At 42.3% G+C, this 25892-nt stretch overlaps 1 protein-coding gene and 1 pseudogene across 7 annotated transcripts in view; both read right to left on the bottom strand.

The window, feature by feature from the left end:
- The window catches only part of Tmem116 (transmembrane protein 116), a 41582-nt gene that overhangs the window by 4191 nt on the left and 11499 nt on the right, over positions 1-25892 (bottom strand). For 2 of the 7 annotated variants that reach the window (XM_040731610.1, XM_040731614.1), the window contains exons 1-7: positions 24561-24674; positions 24018-24064; positions 23121-23184; positions 20010-20141; positions 5954-6058; positions 2163-2212; positions 1380-1463 (exon numbers count right to left, since the gene is read on the bottom strand). In XM_040731610.1, coding sequence (XP_040587544.1) covers positions 1380-1463; positions 2163-2212; positions 5954-6058; positions 20010-20141; positions 23121-23184; positions 24018-24064; positions 24561-24608 — 530 coding nt within the window. In that variant the 5' untranslated portion in view covers positions 24609-24674. Of the gene's footprint in view, positions 1-1379; positions 1464-2162; positions 2213-5953; positions 6059-20009; positions 20142-21353; positions 21422-23069; positions 23185-24017; positions 24065-24560; positions 24675-25892 lie in introns of those variants that run through there. The other 5 variants (XM_040731611.1, XM_040731612.1, XM_040731615.1 and 2 more) reach the window with 5 other exon arrangements.
- On the bottom strand, positions 23280-23394 carry LOC121134091 (annotated as a pseudogene).

The raw sequence follows: 25892 nt of genomic DNA, 5'->3' as shown, positions 1-25892 counted from the left end.
CTATCTCCTATGTGCTGAGGTTACAGGTGTGTGCCACCACACACATTATCTGCAGTGCTTGGGATCCAACCCAAGACTGTAAGCACGGAAAACATTCTACTGCCTGAGCTACATCCACAAGTAGAACAAACTGTATGGCTAAAGAAGACCCATATTATGGTAGGCATCCATTTTGGTACCTACCAGTTGTTTGCTGCTGACTCCAGTCCATGGAAGGTAAGTTCCCAGTATAAGAAAGAACAAAACTGAAACTATTTTGAATAAAAGTTCCATCTTGAAAAGCAGAGTGAAATAAAGTTTAAGTTCCCAAGACCTCCTTAGACTTCCCTGGTAACTGACACCATTGGCATCCTGGTTGACAAGGTGAGACATGAATGGTGGGCAAGCTGCCTTGACACATTTGAGTGGACCAACCAGTGAGGGCAAGAGAAGTCAGAACAATGTCCTTAGAAAAGGCCCTAATCTTTGCATGCTGGTTGGAGGGAAATTTAAGTGTAACTTGGCACAGACATCTGTGGTTTTCTGCTTAAATACTTGCTGAAATGAACATTCAGGGACTCAGTCAGCTCCCAAGTCTGTACTGCTGGAACTTGTTTTGCATGAGCTCTTGTGTGTTTGGGTTGTTCTGGGTCTTCTTGGGCCCTGCAATACCAGTTCCTCTGGCTCAGTAACATGCACCCAAAAATGTACAGCTGTTCCTGTCTATGCCTAACAGCTCTTTTTTTTTTTTTTTTTGAGACAGGGTTTCTCTGTGGTTTTGGAGGCTGTCCTGGAACTAGCTCTTGTAGAACAGGCTGGTCTCAAACTCAGAGATCACTGTAACTTATTTATGCAGACGCTCAAAGACCATTTTGAGATGCTTTAACCAATTAACTTGGTAGGACAGAACAGTTTTATTTGCTTCATAGATACTGAAAGTCTCTGTGTGGTTTTTTTCCTTTAATAATTCTTCCACATACCCCTCCTGCATGGCAATCTCAAATTTGGTTCTGAGATTGCTCATTCTGCTAGCAGTTAAGCAGTACATATTTCAATTATAATTGGACTGAATCTGTGGTCTTTCTCAGGGGTCACAAACACCGAAACAAGTGTCCTGGCTAGAAAGTGGGTAGAGCGTCCCCTTTACTCTGCTGTGGAAAAGAGCACATAACAGTTAGCCCTTCCTCGGGGGCTGGAGAGATGGCTCAGAGGTTAAGAGCACTGACTGCTCTTCCACAGGTCCTGAGTTGAGTTCCCAGCACCCACATGGTGACTGACAACCATCTGTAATAAGATCTGGTACCCTCTTCTGGCCTGCAGGCACACATGCATACAGGAAACTGTATACATAATAAATAAAGAAAAATCTTTAAAAAAAAAAACAGTTAGCCTTTCCTCACCTGTGGCTCTGGCTGAAGTTGTGGGAGCATCCACTGACATTGCCCAGGCTGAGTACAGGTGTCATCAACAGCGGTGGGATCAGGCTGGCAGGAGAAAACTTATGCAATTATCCAGAAATCTTCATACCCTTTCCCCTTTTGTAAAACACTCTCCTTTCTCCAACTATATCACCCCCACCAACTCCCCCACAACTGACATACATGAAGAAAAACATCTCAAATAACATAATTATCCTTATTTTCTATTTCCTGAAGAATTACATTGTGAAGTGGATTTTACATCTATGTCAATCTCTTAACAGTTTCTTGAGAATCTTCGGAATTATAATCAGATAAAAATCTGCTGGTCTAGGCAGTGGTAGCACACGCCTTTAATCCCAGCACTCGGGAAGCAGAGGCAGGTGGTCTACAGAGTGAGTTCCAGGACAGCCAGGACTGTCTCACAGAGAAATCCTGTCTCAAAAACAGAAAGAGAGAGAGAGAGAGAGAGAGAGAGAGAGAGAGAGAGAGAGAGAGAGAGAGAGAGGAGGGAGGGAGGGAGGGAGGGAGGGAGGGAGAGAGAGAGAGAGAGAGAGAGAGAGAGAAGGGAGGGAGGGAGAGAGGGAGGGAGGGAGGGAGGGAGGGAAAGGAAGAAAGAAAAAGAAATCTAAAGGATGGCAAGGTGGCTAGGGAGTTGGCTCACTATCATTTAATGCTCTGAAAAGACATGGGAATGACAGTGGAAATGAAGACTAACAGGTCATTTGTTCCTTTGCTACCTTACTAAGTAGAAAAAAATCTTACCTTGACAAAATGAACACTATGTTACCACCTTGGCAAGTATGATCTATTACCTGTGAAGAGAACAGATGTGAAAAATGTTAGGGCCAATGCCAAACTTACCAGTAAACACAAACACACACACACACACACACTTCCAGCAGCCCTGTTGCTTTGTCAGCCATATTGTTTTTAGAATCCACCAGTCAGTTCCCTTGGTACTAGAGAGCACAGTTTTATCTATATTACTATGCCAAAAAGAAACAACAATAATAATAATAAAAACAGAAGACTATAGGAAGTAATTTAATCCAAGACTTGAATGCTGAAACAAATTCTTTTTTTTTTTTTTTTTTTTTTGGTTTTTTTCGAGACAGGGTTTCTCTGTATTGTTTTGGAGGCTGTCAGTGCAACCCAGCCTCGAACTCACAGAGATCCGCCTGCCTCTGCCTCCCGAGTGCTGGGATTAAAGGCGTGCGCCACCACTGGCCGGTGAAACAAATTATTTTAAGAATATAAAATCATAGGGCATTTTCTTTTTTTAGAACAAGAAAGGTACGGATGGATGAAGCTATGCATAAGTTGGCCAGCACAAAATATCAGAAGGCGAATGTTGACATGACAGAGTCAAAGGAGCTTTTGGATATAAGACCACTGCACTCTAGAGGACGGATCATTTAAAATCTGGAGACCAGAGATTTTTCAGTAGATAAAGTGGTTTCTGAGAAATCACAGGAACATAAGTTCAGATCCCTAGCACCCACACAGGAAATCAGGCATAGTAGCACTTGTCAGCAACCCTCGATAGCACTGCGGAGTCGGCAAGGGAAGACTGACCGACCCTGAGGGCTATACACGGACCAATCAGACTAGCACAAATGGCAAAACCCAGGATCAGTGAGAAATAATGTCTCAAAAACAAAACAAACAAGAAACAAAAACAAAAAAGGTGGAAAGCGTTGGGTGGTGTTAGCATACTCCTTTAATCCCAGCACTTGGGAGGCAGAGGCAGGCAGAGCTCTGTGAGTTCGAGGCCAGCCTGGTCTACAGAGTGAGTTCCAGGACATCCAGGACTGTTATATAGAGAAACCCTGTCCTAGAAAACAAAACAAGCCGGGCGTTGGTGGCTCACGCCTTTAATCCCAGCACTCGGGAGGCAGAGGCAGGTGGATCTCTGTGAGTTCAAGACCAGCCTGGACTGCCAAGCGAGTTCCAGGACAGCCTCCAAAGCCACAGAGAAACCCTGTCTCAAAAAAAAAAAAAAAAAAAAAAAAAGAAAACATAACAAAACAAGAAAGGTAGAGAGCAACAGAGGAAAGCAGCTGGTGTTGACTAATGACCTCTATGCCCTAACACACAGTCACACACAACTACACATATACCATACACAAAGTATATTGCATTATACAGGGTGATTGAATATGTACTTATAGTAGAAAAGAGTTGGGTTCAAATACATAACACTCCCAGATAGATAGACAGATGAACACTCCCCGCTTGCATCAGAGACTGAACAATTTATAGTAGCATGACTGCTGTGAACTTGGTATTATGATGGAAAGTTCATGGCCTATCGGGTTTGCCCTGGGAGCTGCTGTGCTTTGAGACACTCATCTGCTCAAAGAGAAGAAAACAAAGTTGCAGTCCTTTGCAGTATCTTCCATTTATACAGACAAGTGTGTAAAGGGTTAAGTAACCCCAGGTCCTTCCTTCCTGAAGGGATCATGCAAGGTTAAGGTACAGAAGACGCCTATGCCTGTGGAATGCCCAGAGTGGGCAAGATAAAATGGCAGCAGAGCGGAGTTCTGGTTGTACACAGCAGCTACTACCCACACATAGCTACTTACACTAAAACTAAATAAAATGAAAATGTCAACTCCTGCCAGGAATGACGGCATATGCCTCTGAGCCCAGAATTTGAAAGGCAGATGCACTAGGTAGGATTGCTGTAAGTTAGAAACCAGCCTCAACAACACAGCAAGTTCTAATCCTGCCCCAGCCAGGGCTACAGAGTGGAAGAGACTCTTTCTAAAGTGTGAGTTCCCTGCAGTGGTTCCTTCATTTGGCAGCCACATTACAGGTGTTTTTTGGCTACTCATGGCTAATAGCTACTGATATAAAACATATGGGCTTCCAGTTGTAGTGGCACACTCCTTTAGTTCCAGCACTTGGAGGAAGAGGCAAACAGATCCCTGTGAGTTCAAGACAGAGCAAAGCCCTGGGAGGGACAGACAGACACAGGGACAGAAGACACAGAGAGCATGAAGTAGAGAATTCAAATCTGGACCCACTCTTGTTTAAAGGGAAATGTTTTTATTTCTATCCTTTTTTTTTTTTTTTTTTAACGAGGCAGGGTTTCTCTGTATTGTTTTGGAGGCTGTCAGTCCAGCCCGGCCTCCAACTCACAGAGATCCGCCTGCCACCACCGCCCAGCTTTTATTTCTATTCCTTAATGCAACACTGACATATTATTGATGAATCTGAGTTAATTACTAATGCATTTAATTCACATACTCTTCCACTTACTCATACAACAGATATTTACTGGGCTCTTTCATGTGTTCCCTGGGATACTTTCCAGAGCGTTTATCATGCTCTTAACAAAAGTTTAGTTAAAAAACAGAAACAAAGCCGGACGTTGGTGGCGCACGCCTTTAATCCCAGCACTTGGGAGGCAGAGGCAGGCGGATCTCTGTGAGTTCGAGGCTGGGTTGCACTGACAGCCTCCAAAACAATACAGAGAAACCCTGTCTCGAAAAACCAAAAAAAAAAAAAAAAAAAAACAGAAACAGAAACAAAGCCGGGCAGTGGTGGCGCACGCCTTTAATTCCAGCACTCGGGAGGCAGAGGCAGGCAGATCTCTGTGAGTTTGAGACCAGCCTGGTCTACGGATTAAGTTCCAGGACAGGCTCCAAAACAATACAGAGAAACCCTGTCTCAAAAAACCAAAAAACCAAAAACCAAAACAAAACAAAACAAAAAACGAAAGCATGGGCTGGAGAAATGGCTCAGTAGTTAAGAATACTGGCTCTTGTTCCAGAGGTCCTGAGTTCAATTCCCAGCAATCACATGGTGGCTCACAGCTTTATGTAATAGGATCTGATTCCCTCTTCTGGTATGCGTTAAGACAGGTCACTTATATACATAAAATAAATATTTAAAAAGTGAATAAATAAAAAGCTACTTATAAAAAACATAAAGTAGTGAATTTTGCAGAAGTAAGATTAGAATATTTAGTATGATGTAAAAGACTAAAATGAGGCCTGTGTTTTGTAGCACAGTTGGTGGAGTGTTTCCTAACCTTCTAAAGTCCTGTGTCCAATCCCAGCAACACATAAACTGGGTTTTGTGGTCTATACCTGGAATCCCAGCACTTGGGAAACAGAGGTAAGAAGATCAGAAGTTCAAGGTCATCCTTGACTACATAGTGAATCTGGGGTCAGCCTAGGCTGAACAGGACCCTCTCTCAAAAACAAATCAACAGCAACCACAAAATGACTAAATTGAATGTGATGGTGCATGTTTTTAATAACAGAACTCAGGAAGGCAGAGGCAAGAAGAACTTTGTTAGCTGGAGTTCGAGGCCCGCCTAGACTACATAGTGAATTCCAGGGCAGCCAGGGCTATGTAGAGAAACCTTGTTTGAAAAACAAAACACCAATCAAACAAATATTTTGTGTGTCAAGAGAAGAAAGGAAGTGATGTCAACAGATGGAAACTATGGAACATTATTTTCATCAGCTTCCACACACTCACTCAGGGTTAAGAGCTTGCAGTGCTCACTGAGAACATTGGGGAGTCCCTTCTCTGCTTACCTGTGCAGCTGTGCTCTGTCTGCTCTGGCAGTATTTCATCCTCAGCTCTGAGTACAGATACCAGATGTAATTGACAGTGTAGAGGAGTGAGGCAATGTACAGTATCTAGGTGAGAGACAAAACAACCCATCATAAATGTCCCATTCCTACTTCCTTAAATTTAGTCCATTGTTCTCAGATGAGACCTCACTTACCTAAACCAGCCGGCTTCATTTTACCCTTTGGACTGTTCAGAACCGCAGATTTCCACCTCCTCTCACTTAACTTTTCCACTTTAGTGAATAGTTTTATACTGTATTTTTTAATTTGTTATTATTATTGCGTATGTGGTCAGAGGGCAGCTGTGGAGTGGGTTCTTTCCCTGCACTTTTCCTTGGGTTCTAGGGATTCAACTCAGGTCACCAAGTTTATATGGAAAGTGTTTCATCTTCTGAGCCATCTCATGGACTCTGTGCTGTATTTGCAATTAAAAAGGTAGTTAGAGCCAGGTGATGGTGGCACAAGCCTTTAATTCCAGCTCTCGGGAGGCAGAGACAAGAGAATCTACTGAGCAAGTTCCAGGACAGCCTCCAAAACTACAGAGAAAAACCCTGTCTTGAAATCAAAAACAAAAAAAGATAGGATTTTAACTTTCAATGAAATGGTTGATACATTACTCCATTTTTTCATTAATATAACGAAATATTGCAGGCAGGCTACTTTTGAGGAAGAGAGTTTTGGCTCACAGTTCTGGAGGTACAAGGCTCAGGGGTCTCATCTTGTGACACTGTCTTAATGTTAGAATCCTTGGGAAGGGGTGTCAATTACCTCCGCAGAAGATAAGAGCATGTATGTCTATCTGTACCTGTGTGTTTCTCTTTATAAAGTCACCAGGACTAACTCGTGTGCTTTAATAACCTTACAGTTCTCATCATCCCTGAAGACCACTCCTCCCTGACTAGACAGCAGAGTAAGTCTCCAACCTTCCAATGCCATTCATAGGATTCATAGGAATCATCATGGAAAAGTTAGTGTCTATGTGTGCACACACATCTCCAAGATTCAGGTAATTGAAACACTATATAGGCCGGGCATTGGTGGCCCACACATTTAATCCAGGCACTTGGGAGGCAGAGGTAGGCGGATCTCTGTAAGTTCGAGGACAGCCTGGTCTACAGAGCGAGTGTAGCTTCCAAAGCTACACAAAGAAACCCTGTCTGGGAAGGGGGGAGAACAACAACAAACACTACATAAATTTGATGTTGACAAAAAGTGTTCAAGTCACAGAAATATCCCATGCTATTTGAACTAAACCTTTCATTCTCCTCCTTCGCCTCTCAAGTGCATGTATCACTCTAAGTTTATGACTGAACTAAGGGCTTCATTAAGCAAATGCTCTATCAGTTGATGCACGCCCAGCACTGATGTTTAAAAGATCTTTTGGAGAATCAGGTGCTAGAGAGATGGATGACTCAGCAGGGAAAGGCATTTACTGCCAACCTTGGTACTGGAGTTGAATTTGATCCACAGGACCCACAGAGCAGACAGAATGGATTCTTGAAAGTTGTTCTCTGACCTACACACACACATACACACACACACACACACACACACACACACACACTCACATCATGGCATATAAGCCCATGTAGGTAAAATAAGCAAATAAATATAATAATATTTAGAAAAAAAAGAAAGGGACTTATGGGAACTAGAGAGATGGCTTAGAAGTTAAAAAGCACTTGCTGCTTTTGCAGAGGACTTTGGTTCAGTTCCCAGCACCTGCAGCAGGCTACTCACAACTGCCTATAACTCCAGCTCTAGGAGATCTGATGCCCTCTCTCCTGAACTTCATAAGCACCCTCAAGCATGTGCACACACACACACACACATATACATAGATAAAAATATAATGAGAGCCGGGCGTTGGTGGCCCATGCCTTTAATCCCAGCACTCGGGAGGCAGAGGCAGGCAGATCTCTGTGAGTTCGAGACCAGCCTGGTCTACAAGAGCGAGTTCCAGGACAGCCTCCAAAGCTACAGAGAAACCCTGTCTCGAAAAAACCAAAAAAAAAAAAAAAAAAAAAAAAAAAAGAGACAGGGTTTCTCTGTGGCTTTGGAGGCTGTCCTGGAACTAGGTCTTGTAAACCAGGCTGATCTCGAACTCAGAGATTGCTCTAACTCAGAGATCCAGCTTCCTCTTCCTCCCAAGTGTTGGGATTAAAGATGTGCGCCACCACCGACCAGCTATGAATTGTCTTTCTTAAAAAAGAATCAGAGAGACCGGGTGTTGGTGGCGCACGCCTTTAATCCCAGCACTCGGGAGGCAGAGGCAGGCGGATCTCTGTGAGTTCGAGGCCAACCTGGTCTACAAAGTGAGTTCCAGGACAGCCTCCAAAGCCACAGAGAAACCCTGTCTCGAAAAACCAAAAAAAAAAAAAAAAAAAAAAAAAAAAGAGACCACATGACACCACATAAGGCATGAATTCCTGCTTCTGCACAGCTAAGGTAACAGATTTACTCTTCAACCTCATGTAGGCAAAAGGTGGAGCTGGGCAGACAGCTCATTGGATGAAACATACCAAGGAGGGAAGTCCAAATCCCCAGCACCCACAGACAAAAGTCAGGCACACCTTTAATCCTAGCACTCGGGAGGCAGAAACAGGCAGATTTCTGTGAGTTCAAAGCCAGCCTGGTTTATAGAACAAGTACTAGAACAGCCAGGGATAAGACAGAGAAACACAGTCTCCAAAAACTAAAAACCAAACAACCTCCCCCAAAAAAACACATTATAAAAAGAATAATTCTAGCACTATATTGTTGGTTTGTAATGTGTACAGATGTATAGTGGTATGTTTAAGAATAGTACAACATGGGGAAATGAAGCTATGAAGATGCTCTTTATTGTACAATGTCCTAATAATAGACCCATCACAAACTGAAACTATTCCTGAGCATTGTAGTGTTAACAATACAGTACACACTGGAGTCTGGCTGTTTGTTCTTGAGACTATGTGTGTGACTGGCTGGGAGGAAGCTGGAGCTGACATGTCCTAGGATCTTGAGAATTTAGTATTGCTTACTGCCAGCCTAGAAAACAACAAAAGTTCAAAATCCGAAGTATAATTTCTTTCTTTTTTTTTTATTTTTGGTTTTTCAAGACAGGGTTTCTCTGCATTGCTTTGGAGGCTGTCCTGGAACTGGCTCTGTAGACCAGGCTGGCCTCGAACTCACAGAGATCCGCCTGCCTCTGCCTCCCGAGTGCTGGGATTAGAGGCGTGGGCCACCAACGTCCGGCTCCGAAGTACAATTTCTACCTAAGACATACTGTGTTTTCATGTTATTTTTCTTTTGTTGTTTACAAGAGTCTCACTAAATAAAAAAATCTGCCAGTCCCTGCCTCCTGAGGATGGGGATTAAAGCTATCATGCTCACCTTTTTTTTTTTTTTTTTTTTTTAGGTTTTTTGAGACAGGGTTTCTCTGTATTGTTTTTGGAGGCTGTCCTGGAACTTGATCTGTAGACCAGGATGGCCTCAAACTCACAGAGATCCACCTGTCTCTGCCTCCGGAGTGCTGGGATTAAAGGCGTGCGCCACTAATGCCCGGCCCTTTTTTTTTTTTTTTAACAATGTCTACAGTAGCCGGGCGTTGGTGGCCCATGCCTTTAATCCCAGCACTCGGGAGGCAGAGGCAGGCGGATCTCTGTGAGTTCGAGACCAGCCTGGACTACCAAGCGAGTTCCAGGACAGCCTCCAAAGCCACAGAGAAACCCTGTCTCGAAAAAACCAAAAAAAAAAAAAAAAAAAAAAAAACCAATGTCTACAGTAAAATGTGAAATGTGAACTGGTCATCTGTTTTCCCTCTTGCAGATCTAGAGAATGATCTTCTATGCTAAAAATAAGTAAATAAATAAAAACAGATGTTTTAGAAACCGAAGGTTGCCAGGTGTCATGTCTGTCACCCCAGCATTTGGGAAGTAAAGACAGAAAAATCATGAGTTTAAGGTCATCCTAGGCTGTACAGAATTAATATGCCTTGCTAGTGAGATCACTGCACACACTTAGAGATTAATAAAAGAAAAACCCTTTAACAATAGCACGTGACTACTGTTGGGGTGGAACCTCCAGCTCATTCCTGCTTGATCTGGAAAGCTCCATTCCTTCTCTCCTCTCTATTCCCCCCACCACCACCAAACTCACCCTCTCAGAGAATCTCCAAGAAAGAAAATGCTCCAAAAAGCCCAGTTCCGAATTCTTGGTTGCTAGGGCAGCTCCTCCCCCCTGAAGCTGCCAGCAGCCCAAGTCCCTGCTCAAGCATTCCAGCTTTTGACCATCCTGGGCACAAACCCAGTTTGTGGTGGGCATGTCATCATCCCTCACCTACAGGATATAAAATCTCCCTGCATGTGACTTCTCCAGCCTCCATCTCTGGGGCTGGAGAATTCATCTGGGAGTTGCTTTGCTCAAATAAACCTGTTCTTTTACTTTTCAATTCAGCTTGATCTGGTTTACTGTGTTGGAGAAACCTATTATGAGGTATGGACAAACTACTAACTATATTTTGGTATAATACACAAGGGGAAACAGATTCAGACAGAGAACTGTACTATCCTATGCAAGCCCAAGGCTTACAGTTCCACACACACCATTATATTTAAATCTCTTTCAGGTCCTGGCCTCAGGTTACACTTTGAAGGATTTAGACAAAGACAGTAGACTACAAGTCTAGCCACTTAGGCAAATGTGAGACTTACACAACAAAAGATAATGCCAGAATTACACGCAGTGTTCTTTTCAAATAGTTATTACCCAGGGTCATCTTGTCTACCTATTGGAATTATGCATCTTCTGTCAAAGACTTAATGACATAATAATCTTGCACTGACTCCTTGAGTTGCCTATTGGAGACATGTCCTTTGATATAAGCAGGGGCCTAATGGCTGGCTGTAAATCAGGGTTATCTCCTTTTGTTATGTAAATGGTACCTAATCAGGAGGCCAGAGGTCAATCTTGGTAAATAAACATTAGCAGAAACTTTCTCAAGTTCAGTGAGAGAACCTATCTCAAAGGAATATGGTGGAGATGTAGGACAGATGGCTCAGTGGTTAAGAGCACTGGCTACTTCTCCAGAGGGCCCAAGTTCAATTCCCAGGACCTACAAGGCAGTGCACAACTGTCTATGTAATTTCAGCTCCAGTTCTGACACCGTCACACAGCTACACATTCGGGCAAAGTACCAATGCATATAAAATTAATTAATTTCATGCCTGTATCCCAGCATTTAAGAGGCTGAGGCAAGAGGATTGCTATGAGTGCAAAAATCTCTTGTACCTGGGATACATACTGAGTTTCATTCCAACCTGTGTTAGGTGAGAAAATATCTATTTAATGAACACTTGCCAATTTCACTTAAGGCCAGTAGAGGGAGGCATGATATCATGAAACAGATTCCCTACTGGACTTGGGCACAACAAATTTTCAGGTTCTCATTAAGAGAAGGAGAGGAAACTGAACTTGGGGGACAGAAGCAGGGGAAACCCTTATTTGAAAAAAAAATTAAAATAAAAAAAATCTGTAAAAAGCCTGACAGATAATCTTTTTCTTTTCCTCTTTTTTATTATTATTTTTTGATTTGGTTTGATTTTGGATTCTCAAGACAGGAATTCTCTGTGTCGTCCTGGCTGTCCTGAAACTCATTCTGTAGAACAGGCTGGCCTTGAACTCAGAGACTCACCTGCCTCTGCCTCCTAAGTGTTGGGATTAAAGGCGTGTGACACCAATCTCACCCCAACCCTGGTAATGTTCACATTTTCAGCATCTAAGAGAAGTAATTACATACAAATCTACTTTGTAGACAAGTCTACTCTACTTTGTCTTCTTTTAAGAGACTCAGAAATCATAAGACCCATCATCTCTACTCTTGTGAATCAGGCAAGCAACCATTTAGTTACCATCACTTCAGGAAGGAAGGAAGGCAGGAGAGCCTCATGCACAAAACTGCATTTGGACATTCAGGCCTTCAAGTTAAACAGAGCATAGGTTAACATGTCTTTGGATCTTATAAGAAGAGTAAAGCTTTTTATTTATTTTTATTTCATGTGTGTTGGTATTTTACTTGCATCCATGTCTATATGAGGTGCCAAATCACTTTGATCTTGATCACAGACAGTTGTGAGCTGTCACTCAGGTTCTGAGAACCAACCCTGAGTCCGCTGAAAGAGCAGCCAGTGCTCCCAACCACTGAGCCTACCCAGTAAACCTTTTTTTTTTTTTACGTTTTTTAAAATGATTTATTTTTATTTCCTGTGCATTGGTGTTTCCCTGCATGTATGTCTGTGTGAGGGTTCAGATTTCCTGGAACTGGAGTTATAGACAGTTGTGAGCTACCATGTGGTGCTTGAAATTGAACCCAGGTCCTCTGGAAGAGCAGCCAATGATCTTAACCGATAAGCCATCTCTCCAGCCCCCACCCCCCACTCCCACCCCGTAAAGCTTTTTAAACAACTTTTTAAAAGGCTCATTAAGTGGCAGAAGCTACTTTTCATTTAGTATTAAATTAATAACCTAGACTAAAGTGATGAGGAATGAGCTATTACCCACATCTTCCCTAACACCCAATATAGTATGTCCAAACAGAAAATTCCCAAATCTTGATTTTCTTTATCTTTTGTTGGTTTTGTTTTTGAGGCAGAGTTTCCTGTCACCTAGGCTGGTTCTGAGCTCACTATGTGACCCTGAACCCCTCATCCTGCCTCTATCTTCAAACTTCTGGCTACAGACACGAGTCACCAAACTCTGCTCATAACCCTGGTATTCAATCAGGCACATGCCTATAAGCCTAGCACTTTTTGAGATAGGAGGATTGCCACACATTTGAGGCTAGCCTGGGTCTCACAGTAAGCTCCGTGTAAGTGAGGCTATGAGACCCTGTCAAACAAATCTTGATATTCTTGCTAGCTTACTTACAAGATGAATGCATCTTGTAAATTTACTAAAATTCTTAGTGAAAAAAATAGAGGTTAAGGTTATTATAGAGAATAGTCTCCAATTAAGTATAAATTTACTCTCAATTTTTGTCAGTTATTTCAATAATCTAAATATCATGTTTTCAATGTTGAAAAGGTTATTTATAGCCCGTTATATTTAAACAATTGGAGGATCAAATAAACAACTCAATGAGAATGTTACCTAACCCCTCACTGGTAGAGGGGAATGTTAAACACACAGGGTTGCATCCTCAATGAAGGTGATGTATACCTGATTTCCTCCCTGAAGGCTGGGTCTGGATGTAGTTGATAGCCTGGTGACCTCTGCTGGCTATAGGGTCAGGTCACATCTGAATCCCCCAGACTATTATGTTTATCCTGGACTCTTCTTAGACCTTTGTCTTGAACATTGTTTCTCAGTCAATAAAGCCAATCTTTAAGAGAGGTGTCACTTGTACTTTACAACAACCTAGTTAACTTCTATGTTATCTGTAGGGCCAGGCCCCTCCAAACTCCCAGTCTTTCTCCCTAGACCCTTATCTTGAACATTGTTTCTGGTGTAGTTTGAATGTAATTGGCCTCCATAATCTCACAGGCAATATCACTATCAGGAGGTGTGGCTTTGTTGGAGTAGGCATGGCCTTGTTAGAGGAAGTGTGTCACTGTGGGGGTGGGTTTTGGGTTTCTTATGCTCAGGATACTGCCCAGTGTCCCAGTTGACATCCTGTTGCCTGCAAGACATAGGACTCTCAACTACCAGCACTATGTCTGCCTACACACTGCCATGCTCCCCTTCATGATGATAATGGACTGAACCTCTGAAACTGTGAGGAAGGCACCCAAATTAAATGTTTTCCTTTATAAGAGTTGCTGTGATCAGAAGGGGGGGAGGGTGGGCTGGAGAGATGGCTCAGCAGTTAAAAGCACTGACTGCTATTCCAGAGGACCTGGGTTTCATTCCCAGTACCCACATGGCAGCTCACAAGTATCTGTAATTCCAGGATCCAACACCCTCACACAGACAGACATGTAGGCAAAACACAATCAAAATAAAATAAAAGAGTTGCCATGGTCATGGTGTCTCTTCACAGAAATAAAAACCCTAAGTCTCTGAGTCAGAGAACTTATATTTTAAGAAAGAGGACATATGTACTTTTAAAGAATTTCAATTTAAATATGTCTTAAGCTTTGCTGGACACACAGGATTGAGTTAATTATCATTAGAAAACTTTTTTCAAGATGGTACCATGCTTAAATATGGCTAAAACAAACTGCCTGAGGTCTGAATCTACAAGTTTGAGCCAGCACTAGTTACTAAGGTATGTTGCCTGCTGGCCCTGCTATTTACACATAAAACACTGTAAAATGTAGGCTTAGAGTTAGCAGTGGTAAGCCTGAGGGGTCAGACAGACACTGAGAACATACTAGCAAGTAAAGATCATGAAATCTAATGAGATGCTTCAAATAAAACAAACTCTCTATTGACAGATGGTGAAAGCAAGAGACCACTAATTATATGAAGCATACAACAAACCTGCCAGTGAATCTTTTTGCAAGTACTCTTCAACATTGGTCTAGCTTGGCCTTCACTGTTACACTAAGGATCTATCATTTATAAGTGAGAAAACTATGATTCAGAGATTTTAGACTGATTAGAAAGTACATAGCTACTTGTCATTATGAAGATTTTTTTAATTTAGTTTCTGGTTTTTTGTTTTGTTTTGGGTTTTTTTTGTTGTTGTTGATGTTGGTTTTTTTTTTTTTTTTTTTTGAGAGACGGTTTCTCTGTGTAGCCCTGGCTGGCTGGCCTTAACTTAGAGATCCACCTGCCTCTGCCTCCCCAGGCTATGTGTCTGAAGACTCTAAACATCATGTCATTTGCAACCCAAACTGATATGTCTACAATATGTGACCAGCATGCTTTCAGGAAATAGAAACTGGACATGTCAGTTCAGAACACCCAAGAATAAAGACATGCTGGAAGGCATTTCTGATGTTGTCATTGTTCCCTGCTCTTGTTTCCACACAGCAGCTCTTCCTGCTAAACAGAAGTCTGAACACAGCAGCACTCGGAGGCCCTTTGGGAAAAAACACAGAATTTGTTCCTGATTCCAGCCTAACCTAAGGGACAATTTAAAACAAGCAAGTAGCTGTCTAGTGATTACCCCTCACCATCTCAGACCATGAAAGTGAGGAGACACTGCAGGTAAGGGCAAGAACTTACTCAAATGTGACTCTGGCACCTTAAAACCTGTTTATTGATTGGCTGAGTTGACAAGAGAAATAACCCTTAAAAAACTCCAAATATCACCAGGCATTGGTGGCTCAAGCCTTTAATTCCAGCACTAGGGAGGCAGCCGCAGGTGGATCTCTGTGAGTTCAAGGCCAGCCTAGTCTACAGATCGAGTTCCAGGACAACCAGGGCTACAAAGAGAAACCCTGTCTCAAAAAACAAAACAAAACACAAAAACCCAAATATCCTATTAATCAAAAAAAGATGATTCCTAATGGCTTGGTTCTCTAAGCCACTTTACTTCCTAGTAAAATCCGAAACAGAAGACCAGGTATGAGTAAATGTTGACTTCTTGTATTCCAGCTCCGTGAAGTGGCCTGAAGTACTCCAGTTTGACCAAGCCTGCTTTGTTCCCTCACAGCTCTGGGCTCCATGAAAGCCTTCCATTACCTGAATCAGGTTCAGGAACAGCAGTCATATGATCAAGTTATGCAAACAGAAGGTGAACGAGTCTAATTTTCACCTCTTGTTCATCCAGGCAGAAAAGGAAAATCAAGGGAGAAACTGATGCTTCTTGAAATTTCAGCAGCCTAGCCCAAGAACAACATTCACTGGCTGATAATTAAGCTGGTCTAGGAATACACAGAAAAGTATCCAAAATAATAATGAGTTTCTGACAGGGCTAAGTTTACTATTTAGAATTTATTTTTGTTTTATGTGTATGTGTGTTTTGCCTCCACTACGTGTATACCACTTTTGCTCATGATCCCTGGGGAGCTAGAAGAGAGTGTTGAATCCCCTGGAGCAGGACTTACAGGTTGGAATCTGCAGTGTGTATTAAGAACAGAACCTGATTCTCTGAAGAACAAGTGCTCCCACCCACTGAGCCATCTCCCCAGCACCAAGAATCACCATTTTTGAGGTTATATTTTTACCAAGTTTCTTTTTTTTAATGTTATTTATTTCATAAATGATAATTTTTTCTTTTTGGTTTTTCAAGACAGGATTTGTCTGTGTTGCCTTGGTTGTCCTGGAACTCAATCTAGTCCAAGCTGGCCTCGAACTCACAGAGATATGCCTGCCTCTGCCTCCCCAGTGCTGGAATTAAAAGCATGTGCCACTGCATGGCTGTTTTAAATGTTCTTTTTTTTTTTTTTTTTTTTGGTTTTTTCGAGACAGGGTTTCTCTGTATTGTTTTTTTTTTTTTTTTTTGGAGGCTGTCCTGGAACTCACTCTGTAGACCAGGCTGGCCTCGAACTTACAGAGATCTGCCTGCCTCTGTCTCCCGAGAGCTGGGATTAAAGGCGTGCGCCACCAACACCCGGCTTAAATGTTCTTAATTCACCAAACCAGAAGTAGAGGACATTATATCAAGTCCCAGGGATTTAATTTATTATTCTGCAAAATTATGAAGTCTGGAAACCACTGAGCTTCTTGGCATATTACATAGCGTTCCTGGAAAAGCAGCAGTTTCAAACAAGTGAAAATTGAGTGTAGATTTGGCAGGCAAATCCCTGTGAGTTCAAGATCAGCCTGGTCTACACTGCAAGTTCCAAGACAGCCAGGGCTACATTGAGAAACCCTGTTTTGTAAAACAAAAGACAAACAAATGGTCCCCATAGGCCCACTGGGAGTGGCCTACTAGGAGGTGGGGCCATGTTACAGTAGGTGTGGCCTTGTTGGAGGAAGTGTCTCACTTGGAGTGGATTTTGAGGTTTCAAATGTAAATCATCCCTGGGCGGTGGTGGTGAATGACTTCAATCCCAGCACTCAGTAAGCAGAGGCAGGTGGATCTCTGAGTTCCAGGGAGGCCTAGTCTACAGAGGGAGTTACAGGATGGCCAAGGCAACACAGAGAAATCATTTTGAAAAAAACAAACAAAAAAATGCTCAAGTCATGTCTGCTGCCTGCGGTAGATCTGGATGTGGAACTCTCAGCTCCTTCTCCAACACCATGTCTGCCTGCAGTGTTTCCATGTCCAGCTATGCTGATAATGGACTAAACCTCTGAACTGTAAGCTCAACCCAATTAAATACTTTCTTTAGTAGGAATTGTCATGGTCACGTTATCTCATCCCAGCAATAGAACGCTAAGATAATGGCAGGGATGGAAGGAGGAAGGAAAGGAAGAAAGCCAAAAGAATGTCAACATTATACTTTTCTGCCATTTTGAGAACAAGCTGTCCTGGAGTGCACACTCCTGCTTCTAACATGTTCTTGTAAGAAAACCAGCAAGGTAGGTAAGACCTAACTCCTGAAAGTTGTCCTCTGACTTCCACATATGCACCACAGCATGTGCACATGTGCACGAGAGCACACAGACACAGTCACACAGAAACACACACACAGTCACACACACAGACAGACACACACAAGACGCATTTAGTGTGTGCACATGTATGTAGATGCATGAGTATGTGCACATGTGTGTGTGGGTGCCAGAAGTCAACTTCAAGTGTCTTCCTGGATTGTTCTCTGTTATTTCTTGAGGTAAAATCTCTTGCTGGGTCCTGAGGCTCACCAATTAGGTTAGGCTGACTGACTAGCAAGTACCAGAGATCCATCTATCTGTATACCTAATCAACAATGGATTACAGATGTGCACCACCTCACTCAAGTTTTATATAGTGCTGGGGACCCATCTCAGGTCCTCATACTTGAGGGGCAGACACTTAGCCAACTGAACCATTCTCCCAGTCCCTTCAAGGAACATTTTTGGGTTTTTTACTTTTTTAATTTCAAATATAACTATATTAGTTTTTTATCTGAAAAAATATGGCCTTGACTCTACTTACCCAGTGAGACTATTGGCAGGGCTGAGCAAAGTACGTCTCTAAAATAGTTAAAAATCTCTCTGATTTATGACATGTAAATACACAGATTTTTATAGTGCTAGTCACGCATTACAGGTGTCTGAACTTGTTGGGAATGTTTAAGACTTGAGACATCTGCTGGGCAATGATGGTGCATGCCTTTAATCCCAGCATTTGGGAGACAGAAGCAGGCAGATCTCTGTGAATTCAAGATAAAAAAACAATAAAAAGATTTGAGATATGTTTAGATTGGGAATATGCATATATATGCATACATGTGTAAATCTGTGCTTATATATGCACACACAGAGATACACATGGCTGTGCACACACAAATACATGCATGCAAACACACACACACAGACATGCACATGCATGCACGCACGCACAAGATATTTTGGCGACCCTCCAAGTCTAAACAAGGTGTTCACTTATATGGCATATATGAAATATTAGAAATGCTTTCCAAGGGTAATCAAAAAACTTTGGCTATCTGCATTTTGACTATGACCTGCCACAAGAGGTCCACTGTACATTTTCTTACAAAATTTCATATTCTTGATAATCTCACCTTTCTGATTATGTCATCTTAATTTGTGTTACTTTCCTAGTAAAAGAGAAGACATTTCCCCTGAAGTAACAGACTCCAAGAAGTATCCATTTTTAACCTATTTTTTCACACTTTAACTCTCAGAGATTCAGAAGCAGAAGCCCATATTGATGGTGTTGTACAACTTAACTTATGATAAAGTACATGGAAGGCATGATATGAGCCTACACCATCATCAGTGGTGTCTTTAAAACCCAATGTTCATTAAAGCCATACAGCACAAAACTATGTAGCCATTTCAAAAGTTACAAAAAAGTATTTCAGTATATAGAAATATGGTTAAAATAGGATTAAAAATCATTACAAAACATTAATCTACTATTTTATACATTTTAAAAATATACTCAGACAAAATTGGAAAGATTTGTAATACACACATTTATATGACTATATGTGGGTGATATTTTTATTTTATTTATCTTCCTGAATTTTAAAAAATCCTAATAGAAGTAATGTTTTGTTTTACTTTTTTGGACTTATTTTTTCAGACAGGGTTTTTCTGTGTAGTCCAGATGGGTCTGAAACTCTAGATCCTCTTTTGTCTATCTCCTGAGTTGGATGACTGTGGTGATATTTTGTTTGTACTCAACAAATAAAGCTTGCTTGAAGATCAGAGGAATGGGCTAGCCATTAGTTAACCATAAAGGTCTGGAGTTCTGTACCGACAGGAGGTGATAAGGCAGGGTGGAGTGAGGAGCTCAGTCTCTTTTTGGAATGAGAGTTACAGAAGTAAGAGCTCTAGTGGCTGGCTGCTCTACTTCTCTGATCTTTTAGCTTTCACCCCCTAATATCTGACTCTGGGTTTTTAAGAATAATTTATTTATTTTTGTTTTATTTGCATTGGAGTTTTGCTTGCATGTATGTCTGTGTGAGGGTGTCAGATCTTGGACAGACAGTTGTGAGCTGCCATGGGTGTGCTGGGAATTGAACCCCAGTCCTCTGGAAGAACAGCCAGTGCTCTCAACCTCTGAACCATCGCTGCAGTCCTGACTTTCAGTTTTTATTATTAATATTGAACACAGGTCATCAGACTCGGTGACAGGTGCCTTTACCCTCTGAGCCATCTCACAGGCCTGGCAGTAGCTTTCCTTTTTTTCTTTTTCTTCTCTCCTCTCTCCTCTCCTCATTTTACTTTTGAAACAAGGTCTTTCTATGCAGTCATGACTGTCCTGGAACTCACTATGTAGACCAGGCTGGCATCTAACTCACAGAGATCCACCTGCCTCTGCCTCTCAAATGCTGGGATTAAAGGCATGCGCACCACCACCCAGCCTCAGTAGCTATTTTTAAGATAAAAAGTGATAAAACTATTATATCAAAGTGTAACAATGAACACTGGGTTTGTATTTCCACAATGGATCATCTTTGATCGGAATTGTACTAATATTTGAATGTGACTTCCATGCACAGTGTTGGCGGAGTCTAGGAATGCTCACCTCCCCAACTGTCTGTAGGTTATAGCAGATGCTGTCCTTGTGGGCTGCTGAAGTTCCATAGAGAAGTGCCTTTATGAGCCAGCAGATTCCCAGGAGCAGGTCAGAAAAGCTCAGATAAAAGAGTGATTTTATCTGTCAAATGTCACAAAATCTTAATTCAGTAAGTGATATAGGTAGGAGAAAGAACATACAAATTATCTTTACATTTTATGCTTTGAGTAGAAAAAATTGCTGTCGGTCTGCCAGGGCTTCTGCCATTGACTACTGATAATGTAAAGGAATAGCTGGGCGTTGGTGGCGCACGCCTTTAATCCTAGCACTCAGGAGGCAGAGGCAGGTGGATCTCTGTAAGTTTGTGACCAGCCTGGTCTACAGAGAGAGTTCCAGGACAGCCTCCAAAGCTATAGAAAAACCCTGTTTTGACCCCCCCCCAAAATAATGTAAAGGAAGATTCCTGATAAAAAGGTATCTGTGACCACAGCTACTTCAAAGTCCTGAAGTAAGAGGGCTTGTGAACAGCTTAGCACTCTCACCCATTGGGATACTCCTTCCTCAGCTATAGGGTCTCAGATAGAATGGACAGATGAAAGGTTCACAGTGAGGTATAACATAAATGCTATGCATGCTCAGCCAACATATTCTAAAGTTAGACAATGATGTCACGAGTCTCATGTTTACAGCTACAGTTGAGGACTTAAAAAGGGAGAGAAATGCCAGTATGATACATATGCTACCGTTTGCCTTCTTACTACACTGATGAAATCTTCATATTTTCTTGGTTTTGTATGTATGTATATGAGTATGGCTTGTATGTACGTGTACTCATATTGGAGGAAGAGTGCTCCTGTGCATGGACATGAGGAAAAAAGAGGACTCCTGCTCTGCCACTCTCCACCTTCTTCCTCTGAGCAGGATCTTTCATGGAATCCATTACAGACAGATTGCCAGCAGCTTGTCTCCAGCTACACAGTACTGCGGCACAGGCATGCACTTGACCAACCCCCACCCTTACTTGAGTGCTAGGGTCTGAACTCAGGGCTTCAGTCTTGCACAGCATGCACTATTTTGTTTTTCGAGACAGAGTTTCTCTGTGTTGTTTTGGAGGCTGTCCTGGAACTCGATCTGTAGACCAGGCTAGGCTGGAATTCACAGAGATCTTGCCTGGGATTAAAGGCATGCACCACCAGCACCCAGCCCACAGCATGCACTCTTATTTGCTAAGCCATCCTCATTCTGATTGTTTACTTTTTATTATCTTTGTGCTTCCTGTTCCCAATTAGTTTTTTTATCACTCTATTTTATTATTTAAGTAATAATAAAATATTAAACCAGACTGGCTTCCACCTGCTTCTGCCTCCGGAGTGCAGGGATTAAAGGCTTTCTTCGCCACATCCAGCTCTTTTCTGATTATTCTACAAAAGAAATATGTTTGAAACACATCAGAGAAAACTAAGAAATATGTAGTGCTCATGGACGTAAGATACTATAAAATGGTGGTTCTTTCTAAGTGGGTCTATAAATTAAATGTATCTTATTCTCTAATTATTTCGCTGTGTAATTTAACAAGCTAACTTGAATGAAAAATGTATTAACCAGAAATGGCAGAACAGACTGGTGATTGTGGTGCTGAGCAGACAGGCAGAGAATCAAGAATTTGAAGCTACCTGGACTACAGCAAGACTACTTGGGATTCATAACAAGACTGTGTCAAAGAAATATTTAGGGTTTAAAGCACCAAGAGAATATAGCTAGACTATAAAAAATACGATATTTGTTTAATTCAGAGGGAATTGGTCTTCTGAAAAGTCTTGCTCTGCTACTTGGTATGTAATTTAATCTTGGATGTCTGTAGTTTCCTCAAGTGTAAAATGGGCCAAACTGCATTCTTCACGGTTTTTTAGACAGCAGCTCTCCTGCATACACATTAAACCACACTATGGCTAATTCTGAGCCATTCAGCCTGATTACAGCTATAATTGCTCCCTGTTCTTTAAGGTATTTATTGAATTGGCATGTAGACCGCTCTTGTCAGCACTTTATGGGGGGTGAGCACACAAGTTGGTGTGTGTGTGTGTGTGTGTGTGTGTGTGTGTGTGTGTGTGTGTGTGTGTGTGTTATTTTGAGGTGGAGTCTCCACCTGCCCAATAGGAAAGTTTTTAACTTAAACATTTTGGTGTGATTATTACTATTATTATTATTTGGTTTTTCAAGACAAGGTTTCTCTGTGGCTTTGGAGGCTGTCCTTGAACTAGCTCTTGTAGACCAGGCTGGTCTCGAACTCACAGAGATCTGCCTGCCTTTGCCTCCCCAGTGCTGGTGTGATGATTTTTTTTTTTTTTTGGTTTTTTGAGACAGGGTTTCTATGTAGCTTTGGAGGCTGTCCTGGAACTCACTTTGTAGATCAGGCTGGCCTCGAACTCACAGAGATCCGCCTGCCTCTGCCTCCCGAGTGCTGGGATTAAAGGCGTGTGCCACCAATGCCCAGCTGGTGTGATGATTTTTTTAATGAAACTATAATTGCTAAGGAGGACAGGAAGGCAAACAAGTGTGTTTCAAGGAGACAAGTCAAGATCAGAAAGCTCACCTAAGCCAGTAGTGGTGGCACACACCTTTAGTACCAGTACTCAGGGAGGCAGAGGCAGGTGGATCTCTGAGTTCGAAGCCAGCCTGGCTTACAGAGTGAGTTACAGGACAAACAGCTACACAGAGAGACCCTGTCTCAAAAAAAAAAAAAAAAAAAAAAGGCAAGAAAGACAGCAAAGAAAAATAAAAAGAAAGCTGCTCACCCAGAGAGAAGGCCTTACCACACTTAGTATCAATACAAGCCTCAGACCTCAGACAGCAGACAGCAGCTTCCCTAACCTTAACAACTAACTCACAGTGCAAAGAGAGCCACACTTAATAGCTAACCTTTAGAAACCAAAGGTTACAGCTGCAGTCCTGCCCAGAAGAAAAAGTTCTGTGACAGAGGGAAACATTCCCATCTATTATAATGAGGAATTTATTGGTAATCATAGAATTATCCCACTGTGCATAGGTTGGTGCTTTCCTGGCACTTACGTCAAAGGCGAAGTCACCAGCAGTTCAAACTCAATGGAAAGAGACTCTCACCTCTGCAGACGTTTGTGGGTTCTGGAACGTAGCATAAGTAATAAGCGAACTCGAACCTATAACACTGAGAGACAAAGACCATTGGCCATTACAATACAGTGGTAAGACTGTCATTTTTATAATTTATTGGCATAATTGACATAAAATATACATACATTTTTAAATTTAGAGTGCTTTGTAAATATTCATGCTACCCTTGTCTAGGGTCATGCCAATCTTCTCTGTATCATTCCAATTTCTCTTACTATGTAGCCTCTGATGGCCTAGAATCCACTGTGTAGACCAGGCTGGCCTCAAACTCACAGTGATCCTTCTGCTCAGTCCCCCAAGTGCTGAGATTAGATGTGAGCAACCATGTTCACCTTCCTCCCAATGGCTAACCACGCAGTGCTGAGGTGAGAGCGTGGTGCAGGTCTGCGCCAGTCCTGCTGATTTCAAATGAGAGCCCTCCCTCTGTTTCTTTTTTCTCGATTCTTGCTTCCACTAGGTGTAGATGTGGTAACCCATCAGAGGAGGGAGGCCAGAGGTCAATGTCAGTGTCTTCCTCTATTACTTCCCACCTTAGTTTTTAGACAGCCTCTCTCGCTAACCCTGGAGCCCCCGAGATCCTCGGTCTCTGTCTCTCAAGACTGAGACAACAGGCAGGTAACAACAAGGCAGACTTTTCAGCTGGTAGTCCCAACTCAGCTTCTCATGCTTAGGAAGCAAGTACTTTATTCACTAAGCCATCTTCCCAGGCCCCATACCTTCTACCAGTGAAGAAATATCAACATAGGAAAGAATTTCTAGCTAAAAGTAAAATGCAACCCTCAGGAGCAAGGTGTGGAAAGCTACACAGCTCTCCAGTATGCTCATGCAATTTCCAGCGTCATGTGATACGGGACTGAAAAAACATACCTCAGAGTAGCTGTGGCAAATTGTATCCACTGTATCGCAGGAAAAAACTAAACAAAAGAGAGAAAAAAGTCAATCTCTTACATTTAATGTTCAATCTGACTTCCGTTTCAATGTTTATTAACCATCTCTTCAACACAGACCTTCAAACCCACTCCAGGACTGGGAAGGAATGAAATCTGAGCAGACCCGTGGGAAGGCAGGGCCTGGCTGCCCTCAACCCAACTCCTTACAAAACAGTCAAATTTTAGAAGAAACAGAGCAATGTGCGGGAAGTGAATGAATGAGAAAGTGAAGGCGAGAAAACTACAAGAACAAAACAACAGAGAGAGAGGAAAGGCTAATGTTTAAGGGAGAGCAGACAGAATGAAGCCCTAACAAGAGAATGCTAAGTGAAGCTGACTGACAGAGAGTTAAAAAGACAAAGGGGGAATGATCAAGGGGCAACGTTATTAGTATGGAGAAAGCCACCGTGAGTAAAGCCCAGAACAGAGACAAGAAAGGAGCGGAAGGGGGAGGGGAAGGACGACCAGCATTTGACCTTACAGTGTCCCAGCTGCCTTCCAGAGGGCTGCTCTCCAGTGGGAAGGCCATGAGGGTCTGAGTCCCAGCCGCCCTCCCGCCCAGGCCCTTCTCAGTCAGGCTCCCAGGCTCCAAACAGGTAGCTCCACCCCTACCTCAGCTGGGCTCCACCCCACCTAACCCTGCCCTGTACCTCAGGGCAGGAGGCAGAAGGGCCAAGGAGAAGGGCAAAAACAGAGACAGCAGGTGCCAGAAGAAGCCAAGCTGTACAAACAGTAGAGAAAGAAAAGAAAAGAAACATCTGAAATGTTAAGGAGCAAGAGGAGGGAGTAATAAAAAGCAGATAAAGTTGCAAAAGAGAAGTACAACAGGAAAAAGGGAGAGAAAGATATGGGGTAAACAGAGGCCCATTAATTTATCCCTTTTTGAGGACAAAATGATGAGAAAGATGATGGCACATTCAATCAACAAACTTTTAGTGATAGTGAAAATCTAGAAGAGAATAGGTTTTTGTTTGTTTGGTTGTTTTTTTTTTTTCTCTCTCTTTTTGGCTTTTTGAGGAAGGGTTTCTCTTGATAGTCTTGGCTGTCCTATGCTGATCAGGCTGGCCTCGAACACAGAGAGATTCGCCTGCCTCTGTCTCCTGAGTGCGGGAATTAAAGGCATGCGCCACCGCCACCACTACCATTACTGCCCAGTGAGAGAGGTTATTAATGTTTGTTTTATTCAGTATTAGCATATTAAATACTATTTTACATAATGCCATTTACTCGGCACACTTAAGTGTAATCAATTTTGTATAAACCAATGTATTATAGGAGACACAATGATAAACAAAATCTAGGTGAAGCCTTCCAGGAGCTTGTAACACAGTTGGGAATGGTTTAAGCAGCAAGAAACAGTCTGAACAGTGCAATGATATGTAGAACAGCATGTGGACAGTGTTTGGGGGAGTCTGACAGAGCCTGGAAGAGAGGAAACACAAGAACACTTACTGCTTTCATTATACTCTCACACGTTCAGCGAACATCTCTCTCGTGTGTCTAAGTGCTGGGGACTGTGCTCAGGGCCTGGGCCAAATGTCACACAAGCATGCTGACCACTGAGCATTGTCCCAGCTCTTCAATATTGTAACAAACACTTGCATAGCTGGAATGATCTAAATGCATGGTGTTCATATCAGACTGAAAGCACGGTCTAGCATGGAAGGTCAGACATTTTTAAGAGGAAGATTTCATTTAATAGCTTGTCTTAAACAAGTAATCAAATTTCTGGGAGACATCTACACCAAAGATCAAGTCTTGGGAACATCTGGAGGTCTCTAATCATGTCTACCTACTGAGGGTGTGGAGACTA

The sequence above is a fragment of the Mesocricetus auratus genome, unplaced genomic scaffold (genome assembly GCF_017639785.1).
Source record: "Mesocricetus auratus isolate SY011 unplaced genomic scaffold, BCM_Maur_2.0 Super-Scaffold_100025, whole genome shotgun sequence".
NCBI lineage: Eukaryota > Metazoa > Chordata > Mammalia > Rodentia > Cricetidae > Mesocricetus > Mesocricetus auratus.
This window is presented reverse-complemented; position numbering and strand designations above follow the sequence as displayed.